The sequence below is a fragment of the Schistocerca cancellata genome, chromosome 3 (genome assembly GCF_023864275.1).
Source record: "Schistocerca cancellata isolate TAMUIC-IGC-003103 chromosome 3, iqSchCanc2.1, whole genome shotgun sequence".
Classification (NCBI taxonomy): domain Eukaryota; kingdom Metazoa; phylum Arthropoda; class Insecta; order Orthoptera; family Acrididae; genus Schistocerca; species Schistocerca cancellata.
Window position 1 is genome coordinate 659899581 of NC_064628.1, and position 20208 is coordinate 659919788.

A 20208-nucleotide genomic window follows, 5' to 3' on the forward strand; every position below is an offset into this window, starting at 1 on the left:
CTGATTTTTGAACTTTTCCCATTGCATGCAAATGTTGCATGTGGGTGGAATGATCATAGTTCATCACATTTGCTAGTTCTAAGGTACACTGATGTGGGTCTTTATGGATTAATATGTGTAAATAATCATCATCAAACTGCGAAGGTCTTCCTGAGTGGAGAGAGTCACAAATGTCAAAGCAACCCTTCTTAAAATGAGATAAACCATTTCCTTGCTGTGCTCTATCCAATAGCTTTTATCACCATACACAACAAAAATGTTTTTGGCTGCCTTTGCTGCTGTCACCCCTGTGTTGAACTGACAGAAGAATGTATTGGAAATGTTCTGATTTCCCCCACTTGGCACACCATTACGTAGTATACACAGCCCCACCATTATCTCAAAGTGGCAATATGTAAACTTAAAGCAACAGTTAACTACAAAAAATATGAAAATCGATAAATAAACCCATAGCAACTGGAATACCAGCTTGCAAAACAAAAATAATAGGAACTTATTCACCAACCTAATATATAGATTTCTGTGGCAAGTGAGTTTGCGTTTATCAAAATATGTGACATAAATAGCTGTATCTGTTGATTACACTGATTTAGAAGCTTAACATTTTTACACTGCCACGGACTGTAGACTTTAGCATCTGATATAGATTTCAACTGGGTGCCCTTAGTTGTTTCTGTGAAAAAGGGGTCTGAATTGTCAGTCAGTCAGACAGACAGATGAACAGCAAATGGCAAAAATATTTTTTTGTGGTTTTCAGATTCTTCCCTTTATTTGTACTGTGAAGCAGTTATTGTTGCCAAATTTCATGATTCTAGGTCAAGGAGAAGTAACCTATAGGTTTTGAGGAGTGAGTTTGTGAGAACCGAAATATGACATAAATGGCTGTATCTCTTGATTATATTGACTCAGAAGCTTAAATTTTTTACATTCCAAAGACTGTAGACCCCAGTATGTGATATAAAATTCAACTTGATATCTCTACTCGTTCCTGTGAAAAAGATGTCTTAACTGTCAGACAGACAGACAGACAGACAGACAACAAAGTGATCCTATAATGATTCTGTTTTTACCATTTGTGGTACAGACCCAAAAAATATAAGTAACATTACTTTTGAAGTGAAGCACTGCATCTGTCACCCATAACCATGCAGGAGCTTCAGGCAGTGTTAATGCTGTCGTGCCACATGAGAAACATTAAATAACAAGCAGTTTTAATTAGAGTATATATAATACAACATACGGTGATAGCAGTTTTCGCCTTTTTTCCAAAGTAGGTTTTCATGCAAATCTCATTATAATTGTTTGCAGTCCATGCAAGCTCAGTTTAAATATAGCAACTTATGTCTGTTTGTGTTAATTTATTCCTCTTCCATTAGGGTTTTTCTTCAGGACATGGTGTGTGGAACATGGTGTACATGTGTTAGTTGGGGGGGGGAGTGCATGTGTTTGTGTGTGTGCGCGTATGTTGTTGTTGTGGTCTTCAGTCATGAGACTGGTTTGATGCAGCTCTCCGTGCTACTCTATCCTGTGCAAGTTTCTTAGTCTCCCAGTACCTACTGCAGCCTACATCCTTCTGAATCTGCTTAGTGTATTCATCTCTTGGTCTCCCTCTATGATTTTTACCCTCCACACTGCCCTCCAGTACCAAATTGGTGATCCCTTGATGCCTCAGAACATGTCCTACCAACCGATCCCTTCTTCTAGTCAAGTTGTGCCACAAACTCCTCTTCTCCCCAATTCTATTCAATACCTCCTCATTAGTTATGTGATCTACCCATCTAATCTTCAGCATTCTTCTGTAGCACCACATTTTGAAAGCTTCTGTTCTCTTCTTGTCCAAACTATTTATCATCCACGTTTCACTTCCATACATAGCTACACTCCATACAAATACTTTCAGAAACTACATCCTGACACTTAAATCAATACTCGATGTTAACAAATTTCTCTTCTTCAGAAACGCTCTCCTTGCCATTGCCAGTCTACATTTGATATCCTCTCTACTTCGACCATCATCAGTTATTTTGCTCCCCAAATAGCAAAACTCCTTTACTAGTTTAAGTATCTCTTTTGCTAATCTAATTCCCTCAGCATCACCCGATTTAATTCGACTACATTCCATTATCCTTGTTTTGCTTTTGTTGATGTTCATCTTATACCCTCCTTTCAAGACACTGTCCATTCCGTTCAACTGCTCTTCCAAGTTCTTTGCTGACTCTGACAGAATTAAAATTTCATCTGCAAATCTCAAGGTTTTTATTTCTTCTCTCTGGACCTTAATTCCTGCTCCAAATTTTTCTTTTGTCTCCTTTAGTGCTTGCTGAGTATACAGATTTAATCATGTTGGGGATAGGCTACAACCCTGTCTCATTCTCTTCTCTACCCCTGCTTCCCTTTCATGCCCCCTGACTTGTCTAACTGCCATCTGGTTTCTGTACAATTTGTAAATTGCATTTCGTCCTCTGTGTTTTACACCTGCCACCTTCAGAATTTGAAAGAGAGTATTCCAATCAACATTGTCAAAAGCTTTCTCTAAGTCTACAAATACTATAAATGTAGAATGAGATTTTCACTCTGTAGCGGGGTGTTCGCTGATATGAAACTTCCTGGCAGATTAAATCTGTGTGCCGGACCGAGACTCGAACTCGGAACCTTTGCCTTTCGCGGGCAAGTGCTCTACCAACTGAGCTACCCAAGCATGACTCACGCCCCGTCATCACAGCTTTACTTCTGCCAGTACCTCGTCTCATTCTGGAAACATCCCCCAGGCTGTGGCTAAGCCATGTCTCCGCAATATCCTTTCTTTCAGGAGTGCTAGTTCTGCAAGGTTCGCAGGAGAGCTTCTGTTAAGTTTGGAAGGTTGGAGACGAGATACTGGCAGAAGTAAAGCTGTGAGGGCGGGGCGTGAGTAGTGCTTGGGTAGCTCAGTTGGTAGAGCACTTGCCCGCGAAAGGCAAAGGTCCCGAGTTCGAGTCACGGTCTGGCACACAGTTTTAATCTGCCAGGAAGTTTCACTATAAATGTAGGTTTGCCTTTCCTTAACCTACCTTCTATGAGAAATCTTAGAGTCAGTATTGCCTCACGTGTTCCTACATTTCTCCAGAATCCAAACTGGTCTTCCCCGAAGACAGCTTCTACCAGTTTTTCCATTCTTCTGTAAAGAATTCATGTTAGTATTTTGTAACTGTGACTTATTAAACTGATAGTTCGTTAATTTCCACACCTGTCAACACCTTATTTCTTTGGAATTGGAACTATTATATTTTTCCTGAAGTCTGAGGGTATTTCGCCTGTCTCATACATCGTGCTCACCAGATGGTAAAGTTTTGTTAGGCCTGGCTCTCCCGAGGCTGTCAGTAGTTCTAATGGAATGTTGTCTACTCCCGGGGCCTTGTTTCGACTTAGGTCTTTCAGTGCCCTGTCAAACTCTTCACGCAGTATCATATCTCCCATTTCATCTTCATCTACCTCCTCTTCCATTTCCATAATATTGTCCTCAAGAACACTGCCCTTGTATAGACCCTCTATATACTCCTTCCACCTTTCTGCTTTCCCTTCTTTGCTTAGAGCTGGGTTTCCAGCTGAGCTCTTGATATTCATGCAAGTGGTTCTCTTTTCTCCTAAGGTATCTTTAATTTTCCTGTAGACAGCATCTATCTTACCCCTAGTGAGATAAGCCTTTACATCCTTACATTTGTCCTCCAGCCACCCCTGCTTAGCCATTTTGCACTTCCTGTCGATCTCATTTTTGAGACGTTTGTATTCCTTTTTGCCTGCTTCACTTACTGCATTTTTGTATTTTCTCCTTTCATCAATTAACTTCAGTATCTCTTCTGTTACCCAAGGATTTCTACTAGCCCTTGTCCTTTTTCCTACTTGATCCTCTGCTGCCTTCACTATTTCATTCCTCAAAGCTACCCATTCTTTTTGTACTGTATTTCTTTCCCCCATTACTGTCAATTGTTCCCTTATGCTCTCTCTGAAACTCTGTACAACCTCTGGTTCTTTCAGTTTTTCCAGGTCCCATCTCCTTAAATTCCCACCTTTTTGCAGTTTCTTCAGTTTTAATCTACAGTTCATAACCAATAGATTGTGGTCAGAGTCCACATCTGCCCCTGGAAATGTTTTACAATTTAAAATCTGGTTCCTAAATCTTTGTCTTACCACTATATAATCCATTTGAAGTCTTTTAGTATCTCCAGGGTTCATCCATGTATACAACCTTCTTTCATGATTCTTGAACCAAGTATTAGCTATGATTAAGCTATGCTCTGTGCAAAATTCTACCAGGCGGCTTCCTCTTTCATTTCTTAGCCCCAATCCATATTCACCTACTATGTTTCCTTCTCTCCCTTTTCCTACTCTCGAATTCCAGTCACCCATTACTATTAAATTTTCATCTCCCTTCACTACCTGAATAATTTCTTTTATCTCATCATACATTTCATCAATTTCTTCATCATCTGCAGAGCTAGTTGGCATATAAACTTGTACTACTGTAGTAGGCGTGGGCTTCGTGTCTGTCTTGGCCACAATCATGCGTTCACTATGCTGTTTGTAGTAGCTTACCTGCACTCCTATTTTTTTATTCATTATTAAACCTACTCCTGCATTACCCCTATTTGATTTTATATTTATAACCCTGTATTCACCTGACCAAAAGTCTTGTTCCTCCTGCCACCGAACTTCACTAATTCCCACCATATCTAACTTTAACCTATCCATTTCCCTTTGTAAATTTTATAACCTACCTGACCGATTAAGGGATCTGACATTCCACGCTCCAATCCGTAAAACGCCAGTTTTCTTTCTCTTGATAACGACGTCCTCTTGAGTAGTCCCCACCTGGAGATCCGAATGGGGGACTAATTTACCTCCGGAATATTTTATCCAAGAGGACGCCATCATCATTTAATCATACAGTAAAGCTGCATGCCCTCGGGAAAAATTACGGCTGTAGTTTCCCCTTGCTTTCAGCCGTTCGCAGTACCACAACAGCAAGGCCGTTTTGGTTAGTGTTACAGGGCCAGATCAGTCAATGATCCAGACTGTTGCTCTTGCAACTACTGAAAAGGCTGCTGCCCCTTTTCAGGAACCACACATTTGTCTGGCCTCTCAAGAGATACCCCTCCGCTGTGGTTGCACCTACGGTACGTCTATCTGTATCATTGGAGCACGCAAGCCTCCCCACCAACGGCAAGGTCCATGCATGATTCATGGGGTGCAGGGGGGGGGGGGGGGGGGTTGCGTAGAAGGGAGTCAAACTGGAAAGAAATATAAAGATGCGGATGAAAATGAAAGATTCTGAATGGCAGAAAGGCACTGAAATACGTCAGTTTAAAGAAATAGAGAATTTTTGTGTGTGTAGGTGGAGGGGGTTAGACATGTAGATAAAGGAAACAGTTATCAGAAAGAAAGTCATAAAATATTAAGAAAACCCAGAGAGGAAAGAGAGAACTATGGAAGAGAACACAGAGTTCGCGGAGAGGGTTAAGAGGTGGAAAGTGATCCAAGTCCTTGCTTCTCTCATTTGTACCTCATTTCTGTTTGGACCGTAGTTCTTCCTCACTGTTTTATTTTCACCTGCATATTGTCATTTCTTTTTAGCTATGTCATTTTTAGTTCTCATCTTTGTCCTGTTGGTGCTTGCAGCTTGGTACTGGTACTAATAGTGGTTAGTCTTCAAGATGCTTTTGGAACCTTGTCTTACTGAATTAGAATTCTGAGCTAATTTTCCTGCTCCTGACACCTGTTTGGTTTTCCTTTCCTGTATGATATTTGTCAGCTTCTGCTGTTTGATGAGGAAAGGTAAAAACTGAAAATTTAACTCCGTTATTACGGTTGTGTGTCCATTAACACTACACTGTTTGTATTTGTGTCGGTAAACTGTTAAACAGACAGCCCTCCATGCCACTTCTAATGTACTGTGATTCATAATATTTATAGTTGCTGGTAATAATTTTTGTTTGTTTTTAATTTGTTGTATTAAACTCCCAGTCAGGTAAACTTTGGGCAACAGGACTGTGTCCATCTCATTGTTAGTGCTTCTCCATGTGGAATATATGTGTGGAACGTAATAACGTTATCACTGATGTGGATGGTGCCTTTCAAGCTCAGCATTTTGGCTGCTGATCCAAAATCAAATTTGATGGCTGCTGTGTCTGCTGAAAATGAATGTAAGTAATTACACACTTATCTACATAAATTTTTGTTAAGTTCTTAAAGTTTCTATGCATTATAGACTGTGAATACAAAGAATTGTTCATCTTTGGCAAAAGTTTTATACTATTTAAGTAGTAGTGTTTCAGTATCTTCCGTAAAAATAAAATTCTGACTGCATATGTGTGTTAAGGTAGACTGGCAAAACATTCATCGTGTGATGGAGGACATGGAGAACTGGTTTTGGGTGATGAGCTGGGCCATGAAAGAGAGAGTGGATGAGATAGGAAGTAACAGAGTGGAATAGAGGTGAAAGACAATTTTCCCAAATGAGAGGGATGTGCAGAGATAGGAAAGACAGACCAAAAGAGGGGGATTTTGGGGTGGATGAAAGTCATCTGTGCCCTGTGGGGTAGCTGTGTGTTCTGAGGTGCTTCGCCACAGTTCGCGCAGCTCCCTCAGTTGGAGGTTCGAGTCCTCCCTTGGGCATGGGTGTGTGTGTTGTCCTTAGTGTAAGTTAGGTTAAGTTAGACTGAGTAGTGTGTAAGCCTAGGGACCGATGACCTCAGCAGTTTGGTCCCATAGAACTTGCCACAAATTTCCACAGTCATCTGTTATCGACCGTCACCCATAGTGAGATGATGTGGGCATGGAAGGCATTTAGTGAAATATTTAACAAACTGAAGGGTTCGGTGCATTGCCGTCTGAAAGAGCCTGCTCTGCCGGCAGCCTCATCCAGCCCCCAACCACGATGACCCCAGCCATGACAGCAAACAACCATGAGAATGTGGAAATGTGAGTGCTCTGCCCACATCTCCCTTTGCTGTTGATGCTCAGCAATGGAAAGTGTGTCATCAATGGCCTCACTGAAGTAAAATGACAGGAGGAGCATTGCATATGCCGACATCGTGTAGGGTCACCAGGCAAGACTGCAGCAGTGCAGAGATTGGCAGCTCACAAAGTTTCAGCTCAATAAAGAGCTACAAGAATGCTGCAGTTGTCAAACACCTGAAAATGGTGACTAGAGTAAGAAACCAACTGCTAGGAATCCACATGCCAACAAGGTGTGCTATCAGAAAGTAGTGGTTGACAAGCGAGGGTGATCTCCATTCGTAGCCAGTCATGAATGTCAGTCACAAGCACTTGGCAAAGAGAGTCATGCAGTGTCACAGCTCAGCAGCCTTGGAGGTGCCTTTGTGGTCTTGGAGGAGGAAGGAGATGACTCTGGCACAGCAGCAACCATTGGCCTACAATCTGCAACAATGAAGGAACTGAGGCCACCACCAGTCATCTTCTGAATAAAAGACAAATATCATAGCGGACCAAATCAGACTTAAATGTGAAATCATCAAGAAAAGGCGTTGTGCAAATTAATCTCTGCAACTGTGATGATTACTGCAGCATGATGAGTGGAGTGGCTGCAATCCACTGGCCGTTCTACAGTTATGACATGGAACTGGACAATTTAATCAGTGTTTTATTTCACGGCTTCTCGTGGATGACGTAGCTTGATCACTTGCTTAAAGAGCTTGAGAACCTCTGGTTTGGGGTGTGCACCATGGAGTGTATGAGATTCCCAGACTTGGAGGAGGATAGGCCCCTTCTGCTGATTGTCAGTATGGATGTTACTGTAAATTGGATGTTGTTCAACATCGCCAGATGTTGGAGATTCTGGTCACAGTAGAAAACTGTAAACCATGATGTGAATCGCCACAACACATCAAATGTCAGGGCATCAGGCATGTGGTATGCCACTGCTTGGTAACTGACATCTGCGTGAAGCGTGCTGGTGGCTGTCTGAGCTAACAATACCGTCCGCACACCAGCCAGGGGTAATATGCCTGCAGTGTGACAAAGTATGCCATCCAAGATCTGCACCCAGGTACACCTCAGGATGGACAAAATAGCCAGAACATACCTGCCACAGCTGCCAGCCACGGACACAGCAGCCGTGGCTACCCTACACTCCAAAAGATGGTGCGCATGTGCCAAAGAGTGCACTTTGCAGATGCTGATGAGCAACCTGCATGACCTGGACATGTGGGCACACAGCAGTGAAGCAAACTATACCCCCACTGTGCATAAGAAGACCAGTTGGGTTGCTGACACCGTGAAGGCGGTGATGCTGTGGCTGCTGACCATAACATCTTGGTGGTGCCTTCCAACAGCTATGCTGATGCCATGAAAAGTAGCAAAATTGGTAGCCTGGTCATTAAGCTCAATTCATATTTGATAACGTGATGCAGCAGATGGCTGCTGTTATGAAGATAGCTGTAGAAGCATCCAAGCAGTCAGTTGGTCAAGTGTAGGCAGCACATTCAGCTGCTCTGCATACCCATGTGCGCAACAGCGTGAGTGGTCAGCTCACTGACCACCACCATGTCACTGCGCTGGTGCAAGATTATGATCCACACCTGAAAAGGGTCTACCAGAGGGAATCAGAAAGGTGAGTCCATGCTGCTGTACACATTGCATGGGATGCACAGAACCTCAAGAGTTCTAGTGGTCCACTGACCCTGGAGACATAAAGGTAGACAGAAGGCAAGATAGGGCAACAGAGTTAACTTGTTTTAGTCATTAATTTGTATTTATACTGCATGTGATGAAGTGTTTACTTATTTGCTTTATCTTTCTGCGCCATGGTTGGTTACACAAGACAATAAAGAATTTAATATATATATATATAATCTAAAAACAAAGATGATGAGACTTGCCAAACAAAAGCGCTGGCAGGTCGATAGACACACAAACAAACACAAACATACACACAAAATTCAAGCTTTCGCAACAAACGGTTGCTTCATCAGGAAAGAGGGAAGGAGAGGGAAAGACGAAAGGATGTGGGTTTTAAGGGAGAGGGTAAGGAGTCATTCCAATCCCGGGAGCGGAAAGACTTACCTTAGGGGGAAAAAAGGACAGGTATACACTCGCACACACACATATCCATCACATTTTTCCACGTGGGAAAAATATATCTAAAAACAAAGATGATGTGACTTACCAAACGAAAATGCTGGCAGGTCGATAGACACACAAACATACACACAAAAATCAAGCTTTCACAACAAACGGTTGCTTCATCAGGAAAGAGGGAAGGAGAGGGAAAGACGAAAGGATGTGGGTTTTAAGGGAGAGGGTAAGGAGTCATTCCAATCCCGGGAGTGGAAAGACTTACCTTAGGGGGAAAAAAGGACAGGTACACACTCGCAAACATACACATATCCATCCGCACATACACAGACACAAGCAGACATTTGTAAAGGCAAAGAGTTTGGGCAGAGATGTCAGTCAAGGCGGAAGTACAGAGGCAAAGATGTTGTTGAAAGACAGGTGAGGTATGAGCGGCGGCAAATTGAAATTAGAAATTTGCCACCGCTCATACGGACATGTGAAGCTGGCCATTGGACAGGTGAAGGTCAACATCAAGGAAAGTGGCATGGGATTTTGAGTAGGACCAGGTGAATCTGATGGAACCAAAGTTGATGCCACTTCCTTATACACAAATATCCTGCACGTCCAGGGCCTCGCTGCGATGGAGCACTTCCTTTCACGCCGATCACCTGCCACCCTACCTAAAACCTCTTTCCTCATTACCTTAGCCAGCTTCATCCTGACCCACAACTTCTTCATTTTTGAAGACCAGACATACCAACAATTAAAGGGAACAGCCATGGGTACCAGGATGGCCCCTTCGTACGCCAACCTATTCATGGGTTGCTTAGAAGAAGCCTTCTTGGTTACCCAGGCCTGCCAACCCAAAGTTTGGTACAGATTTATTGATGACATCTTCATGATCTGGACTCACAGTGAAGAAGAACTCCAGAATTTCCTCTCCAACCTCAACTCCTTTGGTTCCATCAGATTCACCTGGTCCTACTCCAAATCCCATGCCACTTTCCTTGATGTTGACCTTCACCTGTCCGTCCACATCAAACCCACCAACAAGCAACAGTACTTCCATTACGACAGCTGCCACCCATTCCACATCAAACGGTCCCTTCCCTACAGCCTAGGTCTTCGTGGCAAACGAATCTGCTCCAGTCCGGAATCCCTGAAGCATTACACCAACAACCTGACAACAGCTTTCGCATCCCGCAACTACCCTCCCGACCTGGTACAGAAGCAAATAACCAGAGCCACTTCCTCATCCTCTCAAACCCGGAACCTCCCACAGAAGAACCACAAAAGTGCCCCACTTGTGACAGGATACTTTCCGGGACTGGATCAGATTCTAAATGTGGCTCTCCAGCAGGGATACGACTTCCTCAAATCCTCCCCTGAAATGAGATCCATCCTTCATGAAATCCTCCCCACTCCGCCAAGAGTGTCTTTCCACCGTCCACCTAACCTTCGTAACCTCTTAGTTCATCCCTATGAAATCCCCAAACCACCTTCCCTACCCTCTGGCTCCTACCCTTGTAATCGCCCCCGGTGTAAAACCTGTCCCATGCACCCTCCCACCACCACCTACTCCAGTCCTGTAACCCGGAAGGTGTACACAATCAAAGGCAGAGCCACGTGTGAAAGCACCCACGTGATCTACCAACTGACCTGCCTACACTGTGATGCATTCTATGTGGGAATGACCAGCAACAAACTGTCCATTCGCATGAATGGACACAGGCAGACAGTGTTTGTTGGTAATGAGGATCACCCTGTGGCTAAACATGCCTTGGTGCACGGCCAGCACATCTTGGCGCAGTGTTACACCGTCCGGGTTATCTGGATACTTCCCACCAACACCAACCTATCCGAACTCCGGAGATGGGAACTTGCTCTTCAATATATCCTCTCTTCCCGTTATCCACCAGGCCTCAATCTCCGCTAATTTCAAGTTGCCACCACTCATACCTCACCTGTCATTCAACAACATCTTTGCCTCTGCACTTCTGCCTCGACTGACATCTCTGCCCAAACTCTTTGTCTTTAAATATGTCTGCTTGTGTCTGTATATGTGTGGATGGATATGTGTGTGTGTGCGAGTGTATACCCGTCCCTTTTTCCCCCTAAGGTAAGTCTTTCCGCTCCCGGGACTGGAATGACTCCTTACCCTCTCCCTTAAAATCCACATCCTTTCGTCTTTCCCTCTCCTTCCCTCTTTCCTGATGAGGCAACAGTTTGTTGCGAAAGCTTGAATTTTGTGTGTATGTTTGTGTTCGTTTGTGTGTCTGTCGACCTGCCAGCACTTTCATTTGGTAAGTCACATCATCTTTGTTTTTAGGTATATTTTTCCTACGTGGAATGTTTCCTTCTATTATAACTATATATATATATAAAGATTATAATAGAAGGAAACATTCCACGTAGGAAAAATATACCTAAAAACAAAGATGATGTGACTTACCAAATGAAAGTGCTGGCAGGTCGACAGACACACAAACGAACACAAACATACACACAAAATTCTAGCTTTCGCAACCAACAGTTGCCTCGTCAGGAAAGAGGGAAGGAGAGGGAAAGACGATAGGATTTGGGTTTTAAGGGAGAGTGTAAGGAGTTATTCCAATCCCGGGAGTGGAAAGACTTACCTTAGGGGGGAAAAAGGACAGGTATACACTTGCACACACCCACATATCCATCCACATATGTGTGGATGGACACATGTGTGTGCACGAGCGCACACCCGTCCCTCCCTCCCCCCAAGGCAAGGCCCCCCCGCCCCCGGGACCGGAACGACTCCCCACCCTCCCCCTCAAAACCCAAATCCCCCCCCCCCCCCCCCCCCCCCCCCGACGAGGCAACCGTTGGCCACGAAAGCCAGAACCTCGTGCGTATGTTTGTGTGTCTATCGACCCGCCAGCGCTTCTGTTTGGCAAGTCTCACCATCTGTATATATATATATATATATATATATATATATATATATATATACACCCCAAAAACAAAGATGACGTGACTTACCAAATGAGAGCGCTGGCAGGTCGACAGACACACAAACAAACACAAACATACACACAAAACTCAAGCCCTCGCAACAAACTGCCGCCCCATCAGGAAAGAGGGAAGGAGAGGGTAAGACGAAAGGATGTGGGTCCCAAGGGAGAGGGCAAGGAGCCACTCCAGTCCCGGGAACGGAAAGACCCACCCTAGGGGGAAAAAAGGACGGGTACACACACACACACACACACACACACACACACACACACACACACACACACATATCCATCCACACATATACAGACACAAGCAGACATATTTAAAGACAAAGAGTTTGGGCAGAGATGTCAGTCGAGGCAGAAGTGCAGAGGCAAAGATGTTGTTGAATGACAGGTGAGATCTGAGTGGCAGCAACTTGAAATTAGCGGAGATTGAGGCCTGGTGGATAACGGGAAGAGAGGATATATTGAAGAGCAAGTTCCATCTCCGGAGTTCGGATAGGTTGGAGTTAGTGGGAAGTATCCAGATAACCCGGACTGTGTAACACTGCACCAAGATGTGCTGGCCGTGCACCAAGGCATGTTTAGCCACAGGGTGATCCTCATTACCAACAAACACTGTCTGCCTGTGTCCATTCATGCGAATGGACAGTTTGTTGCTGGTCATTCCCACATAGAATGCATCACAGTGTAGGCAGGTCAGTTGGTAGATCACGTGGGTGCTTTCACCCGTGGCTCTGCCTTTGATTGTGTACACCTTCCGGGTTACAGGACTGGAGTAGGTGGTGGTGGGAGGGTGCATGGGACAGGTTCTACACTGGGGGCGGTTACAAGGTTTACACCGCCCCCTTTCGTCTTTCCCTCTCCTTCCCTCTTTCCTGATGAGGCAACCGTTGGTTGCGAAAGCTAGGATTTTGTGTGTATCTTTGTGTTCGTTTGTGTGTCTGTCGACCTGTCAGCACTTTCATTTGGTAAGTCACATCATCTTTGTTTTTAAGAATTTAATATATATAACAGCTGGCATAAGTGATGGGATCTGAAGTTTGTGTGGGTGAGGGGCAGGGGGTGGGGGTAGGGGTAGGGTGGAGATTGTTATGGGGCTGTCTGCTAGGTAAATGATTAAGTTGCTTTTTCAGTGTCAATGCCTTTCTTCTTTCAGTGGTTATATTCCGACCAAACTGCCCGCAGCCGATGTTCAGAAAACCAGCTTTGGTTGATTCTGAGATTGTGGCAGCTGCATTTGTTCCACACACAAGCTATCAAACTTCTCTGGTGTCATGGCAACAAACTTCTCAGCTATATTTCTTGGATTCGAATCAAGTAAGTTTTAGTCATATAACATAAACAAGTCTATCCAAAGCACACTGTTGGGAGTGTTACCTATAACTCAAACTTTATAAATAGATATTGTTATAGTAGCAGAAATGATACAAATGGAATGAACATCGTGAAAAGCTTCGTCTAAAAGTAGTAGCAAGTGGTATGTTGTTGTATCAAGAATATGATTTCAAAGGGCTGCAGCTATGTATTCTTAAAAGAAAGAAAGAACTGGAGACAAGAGTGAAAGAACAAAATGTCATCTGCTTGTTGAATTGCAGTAAGGGAACGGGATTAGAATATGTGACACCTGTGAGCCTGTCCTGGCACAAGCAGGCTAAGTTGCATTGACACATGACAAAGTGTAATAGTGGTTAGTTATTGGAGGAGGGGAAGGGGGGGGGGGGCGATGCATTAGCAAAATATGGAATCAGAGGATACAAAACTGCAAGCTTGTGAAGCAGCTAATGAAGTTCAGCATGTTGAGCAGAACGGAAGGTTCTGTTGCTGAATGGCAAAATTTGCCTTTGGCCACAACTGTTCAGTTGAATGAATTCCCACTGCCAAGCTCTGGCTTGCACTCCACCATGTAATTTCCTTCTCCTTTTTTCTTGTGCAATACCTCAGTAGTTTTCCTTATACCTTTGTACTGTCATATCTTGTGTTTCTTTGTCCTTTTTCCATGTTTGACACATTATCACTTACCTTCATAATGTTTTCCTCTCCAATTATAACTCTCTAGTGTCATTTCCAATCTTTCTTCCTCCCTCTGTAGCTACACTCCATTTTTAATTGTCCCTTGCCCTGGATATCTACATCAGTTTAGAAAACTATCTCTCTCCATTGCTAAAATCTAGCCTCATATCCTGTTCCTGAAATTTTACCTAACCTATGGAATTCCCCTCCCCTTTTCCCCCTCAATTGTATAGTCACAAAAATTCCCATCTCTGGATTCCTCCCTTTCTGTCACAGCAACTTCTAAGTCCTCAGATTTTGCCATTCCCTGTTCCTTCAGAGCCTTGTATGAAAAAATAATTTCTATGAACAAGTATCCCTGAACTACATATGTTCCCACCATAAGATATGCTTATTATGCAATCCTATTTCTCTACACACATCTCTCAAATTGAAATCCTTGCTATCCAATAACTGGAAGAAAATGCAAACATGACCTTTAAAAGTTATCCAGCTTACTGTCATGCTACTCCCACTGTAGATTACCTCTGTCAACAATACCCATTGTAAACCCTACCCCCAACCCCTCCCCAATGAGATAGCCCCCCCCCCCCTCCACAACTGCAAACTTTTGAAAGTTCCCTTATCTTTCCTTACTGACCTTTTCTGACCTGCTGCATCCTGAAAACTCTCCCTCAAAATCCCACGAAACACAGAACCCCAAACACACTGGTTGTTAATCCATCCACCGAGAACCTCAAACCTAAACAAGTGTCAGTCCTTTCATAGATCTCGTCAGAAACACCGCATCCAAATTAAATCAATCAAAGATCGAATCTCCTTAATGTATTCCTACAGTAGAAACACTTATTTGCCATCAACCCCTTGAACCAAACCAACTAAAGCTAACATTGAACCTTACCTCTCTCTGTTCATACCTTCTTACAAGGTAAACCTTTCCCTATGCTATGCATTCATCCCCTTGTTACCATACAGGAATTTCTCACCTCTAACATGGCCTCAACTTCATTTTCTGGTTCAGTTCTCACCTCTGTGGAGGAAGTAGCAGCTGTCCATAGTCTTAAAATAAGACCCTGTTTTGATGATTTTCTTTGAACTTGGGCCCATAGCTGCTGGTAATTTTTTTAGTGATACCATTCTACCTGAAACTGTAAAATTTCTTTTTTTTTCTGTGGTATCATGCAGTTTTGGCCTTACGTAATTTTTAAGTACCTAAATACAATTGTTGACGTTACGATCGTCAAAAACCTCCAATGGCAGATATTGTCATATTGGTATCTTGCATATATTGTATATGTTGTATGTCAGCCATTTTCTTGTGAATGCAGATATTGTACAGTTAGCTCCATTGGTATGGCAGCATGTCAGGAGGTTGAAATCACATACAGTAAACTCCCAGTTATCAGGATGTGGATTATCCTGTTGTGTATTAGCCATGCATTGTTTGGTAGTTTTTGATAAAATAAAGCATGAAGTATTCTGTTATAATTAGAACCAGTATTCTGGTCAGAGCTGCCAGTGGTAGTGGTCATGCGCATGTGAGTTGTGCTCACTTTTGTGAGCATATATACAGGGCTATTACAAATGATTGAAGCGATTTCACAGCTCTACAATAACTTTATTATTTGAGATATTTTCAAAATGCTTTGCACACACATACAAAAACTCAAAAAGTTTTTTTTAGGCATTCACAAATGTTCGATATGTGCCCCTTTAGTGATACGGCAGACATCAAGCCGATAATCAAGTTCCTCCCACACTCGGCACAGCATGTCCCCATCAATGTGTTCGAAAGCATCGCTGATGCGAGCTCGCAGTTCTGTCACGTTTCTTGGTAGAGGAGGTTTAAACACTGAATCTTTCACATAACCCCACAGAAAGAAATCGCACGGGGTTAAGTCGGGAGAGCGTGGAGGCCATGACATGAATTGCTGATCATGATCTCCACCACGACCGATCCATCAGTTTTCCAATCTCCTGTTTAAGAAATGCTGAACATCATGATGGAAGTGCGGTGGAGCACCATCCTGTTGAAAGATGAAGTCGGCGCTGTCGGACTCCAGTTGTGGCATGAGCCAATTTTCCGCAGGCTACGCGTGAAACTTGCCCGCACGCGTTCAACCGTTTCTTCGCTCACTGCAGGCTGACCCATTGATTTCCCCTTACAGAGGCATCCAGAAGCTTTAAACTGCGCATACCATCGCCGAATGGAGCTAGCAGTTGGTGGATCTTTGTTGAACTTCGTCCTGAAGTATCGTTGCACTGTTATGACTGACTGTTGTGAGTGCATTTCAAGCATGACATACGCTTTCTCGGCTCCTGTCGCCATTTTGTCTCACTGCGCTCTCGAGCGCTCTGATGGCAGAAACCTGAAGTGCGGCTTCAGCCGAACAAAACTTTATGAGTTTTTCTACGTATCTGTAGTGTGTCATGACCATATGTCAATGAATGGAGCTACAGTGAATTTATGAAATCGCGTCAATCATTTGTAATAGCCCTGTATATAGAGGGAAACATTCCATGTGGGAAAAATATATCTAAATACAAAGATGATGTAACTTACCAAACGAAAGTGCTGGCATGTTGATAGACACACAAACATACACACAAAATTCAAGCTTTCGCAACCAACGGTTGCTTCATCAGGAAAGAGGGAAGGAGAGGGAAAGGCGAAAGGATGTGGGTTTTAAGGGAGAGGGTAAGGAGTCATTCCAATCCTGGGAGCGGAAAGACTTACCTTGGGGGGAAAAAGGACAGGTATACACTCGCGCGCACACACACACACACACACACACACACACACACACACACACACACACATCCATCTGCACGTACACAGACACAAGCAGACATTTCCACTCATTAACAGCTGAAGAAATTTCCTGTCTAATTGTTGATGAATTCTCTTGAATGTGATGCATTACAGCCTCTTCCAATTCGGGTGTGCAGCATGTCCTTGGAGCACCACGATCACACTTGCTGACAGTGAAGGTATCCTTTCTTGAAGCCATTGCATAATTGTGGCGAAAAGAGGATGCAATGGAGTCAGACATTGTGGAGATCAATCTTGATAAAGACGACAAGCAGCTCTTCCATTGTCGTGAGCTTTGCCATTCAGAAGGATTATGTTGGTGTATTCTGCAAACATATACTCTCATCCATGTTGCTCTAACACTCACAGAATGTGAATGAGGCTCGAACCACGTCAGAGAGGTAGAACAGACATCAGCCAATCCAAAGTAACCACCCCTGCCACGACTTCATTTTTGCATACCTATGTAGCAAACATGTTTTTGAATGGCTGTAGACGCTTCCAGACAAGGGTTCCTATTCAAAATATTTTGTACTCATTCCCTTCTACAAGTCCAAGAAGTTTGTGACAGCAATTTCCAAACACCATGTCTGTATGCCTAGTACTTTTGCTAGTAGCTAAAGGTCTCCAATCCATTGTTTCTGGCAAGTAATGTGAAGATAATGAAATGTGCTTTCAAAAGTGACATGTAGCATCTTTTACAAATGCAGTAAACTGCAATTTTCACTAAAAACTTGTAAATTTTGGATTATCCATATTTTTTGATTATCTGTGTAGTATCTAGTCAGCAAGCAACTAGACTTGAGAGAAAAATATTTCTGTGATATTTTTGAAGACTTACTATAGAATGTTACTGCTCTTAGGTTCCTTTTCATTCTTTTGCTTTTTATGGAATGTCTTCATGATTGTAATAAATTTTCTGCACTTTATTCTAAACTCTTAGAAACTTAGGTTTAAACCTTTTACTTATGAGTATCTTAATAGTCCCAGTTTATGGGCAGTGCCTTATTTCATGCAATATGATGATTGTGTCCCATGATAACTAAAGAATGTTATCTTACTTCAGTTCGTATTTATTCCTCTTTTATTTCTCCAAATAATAATTATAACTTCATCCTTATTGCTATTTTATGGACTTGTCATGACTGTAAACAACTACAGTCGCAGTATTGTTTAACTTTTGACTGCTTATGCATTTGTTTTACATTTACGACTATTTAGATGGGTCCAAGATCTATCATATCATAATATTGTAACCTATATTCCTGTACATCTGGCATTTTGCATGCCTATATTGTGGAATGACTGTGAACAACTATGTTCACAGTTTTTTAGTCTTCTGCTTTCTCATACTCATTGTTTTATGTCCTTGATGATCTTGATGGGTCAGTGAGATTTTTTGCCATAATTCTTTTGATGTAATTTACATTTTTTCCCCTTTTTGATGCTTTAGGTATCATACTTTCTTTGTTGTCTTGTTAGTTACTTGGTTAATGTCATCTGGCAGATTTGACATATACTACGACAACTGTCTTACTTGGATGCCAATAGTTGGTAACAACTAGTCACTGTTGCAGCTTTGAAATCGGGTCCTGCGAAATGTGTACATTGTCACCTCCATGCCGCTTCGATAATAAATAATGGCATCAGTCAAGCAGTATTTTCACTGGAATTTCGATCTAAGAGCACTATGCAGTAACTTGCATGCATTTCTACATGTCCAGTACTTTTTTTTACATCCAGCCACTCATACAGCTCTCAGATCATCTCCTGCTGGATGGCACATATTGATATAACCATGCTGTCTCCATCGGACCCTTTAGCGTTGCCTAGCCGCTATCTTTGCTGCTGTACAATCCATGAGCTTATGAAAAATCCCCACAGATGGCTATTGATGTTCTCGTAACAGGTTATCTCTTGTATACATAATTTTATCACAAACTGACATAATGCTGTTTATAGCAGTTACTTTATATAATATAAGGCATCTAGTACTACTTCTGTTATTAGCTTTCATGTGACCATTTTGCATGTACCTCATTGTAACAACTGTTTGATGTCAGTACACCTGATTGGTCATCGGTGACGTAAGTCAGTGTGCAGTGGCTGGACATCACGTATTTAAGCAACAGCTGCATTGCTCTCCTTAGCACTTACTGTTCGCGCAGTCATAGTGGCTGTTCCGTTCATATTCACCGTCTAACATGATGGGTATAATTTCTTCTTTTATTATTTGTTATGTAAGATGCATTTTATGTATTATTATATTCCTCTAATTCTATCAAATGTACGTACTACAGTGTGAGGTCTGATGGTGGTCTAAAACAGACCAAAACCGGTAACAAGGAGGGGCAAAAAAAAGTTTCTTGCGGTTGTGACTGTCATGTTCATTTTTAAGTAATAAAAAACCACTATGCCCCAAAAGAAATATTCTCAAAAATTACGGAACTTTTCATTATATCCCGAAATGAAGAACTTCCTCCCACAATCCATCCTGCCTCTCACAGGGTGATAACCTGCAGCCTGCCCAGTCCTCCTAGCCAAACGAACTCCCACCTTCTTAGAACAAAGGTTATATCTCTGTGGAAATCCCAAGATCTGTTCTATTTACCCGACTAGCGCATTTTATTCCTGTCCTGTCACAGACATATCCTACCCAATCAGAGGCAGCGCCTCATGTGAAAGCAGTCATTTCGTATACCGATTCAGCTTCTGCACAGCCGTTTGTGTTGGCATGAGCACGAATCGTCTGTCCATTGAAATAAATGGCTATAGCCAAACTGTGGCTAAGATGAAGTTGTTGACTGCTCATTGGTAGAACATGCTGTTGAGTACAACATGCTTGACTACTGTGGCTGATTCACGACATGCTTCAACTGGCCCCCAAGCCTCCTTCCAAAACTAATTTCTCTGAATTCTACCTCTGCTCTGTTCCTCACACTTTCCTTTCACTCCATGAACATTAACAGATCCACATTCTGTGCAGAATCATTCTTCCTTTGCTACTTTTTGTTAGAAAAATTACCTTACATTCATACATTGGTGAAAATATAACATTTATCATCAATATAACCACTGTTCAATAAACAAAGAAAGGCAAAGCTGTCATTAGCCCAAAGTTTGGTTTGAATATCAGGGCTTTATCATCTGTCGTTATAATTGGAGATTCTGTTAACTCATACTTCCTTTATTTCCACAAGAAACACATTCAGGAAGTAGAGTAAATTATCACTGCATTTTGCACGTACTGCTCAGGTGAGGGAAAGGTTTAGATTCTCCTCTCACGTGACTGGACTGCCTTGAGGGAGCAAGTAGTGGAGGGAATTAGGTCCATCCTGCACCTGACTG

General features: G+C 42.7%; 1 protein-coding gene across 1 annotated transcript in view; it reads left to right on the plus strand.

Moving 5' to 3' along the window:
• LOC126175632 (WD repeat-containing protein 75) overlaps positions 1-20208 on the plus strand; it is a 193461-nt gene that overhangs the window by 58724 nt on the left and 114529 nt on the right. The window contains exons 11-12 of the mRNA XM_049922518.1: positions 5998-6176; positions 13195-13355. Of these exons, the coding sequence (XP_049778475.1) occupies positions 5998-6176; positions 13195-13355 (340 nt within the window). The remainder of the gene's footprint in view (positions 1-5997; positions 6177-13194; positions 13356-20208) is intronic.